Source organism: Sinocyclocheilus rhinocerous, unplaced genomic scaffold (genome assembly GCF_001515625.1).
Source record: "Sinocyclocheilus rhinocerous isolate Xijiao unplaced genomic scaffold, SAMN03320098_v1.1 scaffold829, whole genome shotgun sequence".
Classification (NCBI taxonomy): domain Eukaryota; kingdom Metazoa; phylum Chordata; class Actinopteri; order Cypriniformes; family Cyprinidae; genus Sinocyclocheilus; species Sinocyclocheilus rhinocerous.
This window is the reverse complement of record NW_015635681.1, coordinates 340611-342923: the sequence shown is the minus strand read 5'-3', so window position 1 is coordinate 342923 and position 2313 is coordinate 340611. Positions and strand designations below refer to the sequence as shown.

General features: G+C 37.4%; 1 protein-coding gene across 1 annotated transcript in view; it reads left to right on the top strand.

The window, feature by feature from the left end:
- Nucleotides 1-2313, top strand: part of LOC107747390 (pericentriolar material 1 protein-like) — a 40224-nt gene that overhangs the window by 18177 nt on the left and 19734 nt on the right. The window contains exons 10-11 of the mRNA XM_016561855.1: nt 537-687; nt 789-983. Of these exons, the coding sequence (XP_016417341.1) occupies nt 537-687; nt 789-983 (346 nt within the window). The remainder of the gene's footprint in view (nt 1-536; nt 688-788; nt 984-2313) is intronic.

Sequence of the window (2313 nt, the reverse complement as noted above, 5' to 3'; positions counted from 1 at the left end):
TGAATTGTTTAAATGTGTAGAATCCACATAAGCTTGTTTTTCATCAACCGGTCAAAATTTACTGCAGTGTATGCAAATTCGGTCCGTTTTTGGCCAGACAGAAACTGCACACAGGCTGAATGTAAATATAGGTCTCTGTAAATCCACTCGCTGACAGCAGGTGGCGCTTATTGAAAAGCTGAATTAGAACTTTTTCCCTTAACAAAACGAAACTACTCTGCGTGCTGTGTGCACGTGAGACTGTTACTGAAAACTGTGCTTTATGCTGGATAGTATTTATTTATCGCAAGTTGTTCAAATCGCGGTAATCTAATACGGTTTTAATGATAATTAAAAGATGAAACGGTAATACTAACCGTGGGGAATTTTATCATGATCAAATCGGTAATCGTTACATCCCTACCGCCTATTGAGGAACCCTGCTTTAGATGATCTCAATTGTACATTTTTGCAATATGTTGTTGTGTTAAATGCTTTTGATGCAGTTGTGTGAAAAGTACTGTTATTGAATAAATAATGTATTTGTGTTTCTTCAGGTCAGAGTGTCAGTCAGCGTGGTACACACATGGGCATGTTAGAGCGTCCCTATGTATTGGGTAGAGAGGGAAATGGACCACGTCCAGTGAGGCAGGACTCTTCCTCATCTTACACGCATATAGATGATAACCACCCTGCTGATAAACTCAGGTTTCTCTATTAATCTCATTTGATTGATGAACTGATTTTTTTTTTTTTGGTAATTTTTAGTAATGCAGCGTATTTTATGTCTGTTTTGTCACTTAATGCAGGAAACTTAAGGAGGTGCACAAACGTTTGAATGAACTAAGAGAGCTTGTTCAGTATTATGAACAGACATCAGATATGGTGGTGAACACAGTAAATGAGAATGTGAAGGAAGATGATGATGAAACAGAGGACGGTTCACTTTTTGAGGCCATGTTTGATTCAGAGCAGGAGAACCATGAACCAGTCACTAACATCAGGTACAGAGTAGTCACTTCAATACAAAAATTGTGTGTACAGTATTGAAAGTTTGATGGACAACAGCAATGATCATTAAAATACTGTTTTGAAAGTGTTAGCCACAAAATGTAAACATGTATGTGCTAACATGAGACTGTGTGAGAATCCAATTCCTGCTTTAATTTTAAAATGGTCCACTCAGCAATACCAGAAAGAGTGACTAGGGCTGGGTTGACAGTATTAATTAATTGATTTTAATCAACCTTCATTTTGATGAACCGAAATCAGTATTTCCCATACATTGATTTATTTGTGGTGGCCCGCCACAATATCAACAGTGACTGCCACAAATAGATTTTCCAAAAGGCTTTGACTTTATTGAATAAACATGAGTTCTGCACATTTCAGTCAAAATGCGGCGCTGGTGTTTTTATATGAACCGACTGTCTTCAGAAAAGTTTGTAATTTTTAATTCATCTTTCATATAATGCCTGATAGCTTTCATGTACACAGTGCTGCTTTGTGTACAGCCTTTACCGGGAAACTGCTATTTCTGCTGCTCCAAAAGCACCTCCTGTTGGCAGTAGGGATATGCCGGTATCAAATTTTCATGTTGCGATTAATTGCTAATGCTTTTATCACGGTATTATCACGATATTGAAATTTAGTTGCAAAAAAGTGTTGTCATAATACAGTATAACAGGTTTAATAACTGAACATTTAAATAGCCTACAATAAAACAATACACACAAAATCAGGGTTCCCACGCTTCTTGAAAGTACTTGAATTTCAGACATATGGATTCAAGGCCTGGAAAGTACTTGAAAACAAACATAGGTCCTTGAAAGTGCTTGTTTTCCATCGCTACGACGGATTTCCATCAATTGGAAAAAAATTAAGGGAAAAGAAACATGTAGCGCATTGTTGTTGTTGTTTCATTCACAGTCGGGTTATTAGCAGAGAACACAGAGCAGGATTAGAATTTCGGCGTGTTGTATTGCGGCTATTAATAACAATTCTATTAATTCCCGCAGGTTCCTCGCTTATAACACGATGACAGATGAAGGGATGTATCATTTGCATGTGCTTTTGAGTCTTGAGAACTCACTCGCATGCTCTCATTTTCTGTGCGCCCACAGATCGCGATAAGGAGAGTGACAGCTTTTAATAGTAGAGTTTGCAAATGTGATATTGATTTTAATACAACAGTTCAGTAAACAAGTACTGCCTGATTTTGCTCTATTTCTTTAACGAAAATAGTTCCAAATATAGTAACAGCTCAACCGCTGCGCATCTCTAAAAGCAAACACAGCGGTGTTTAATTCATTCAATGAAAGTGCGTTTTTGAAC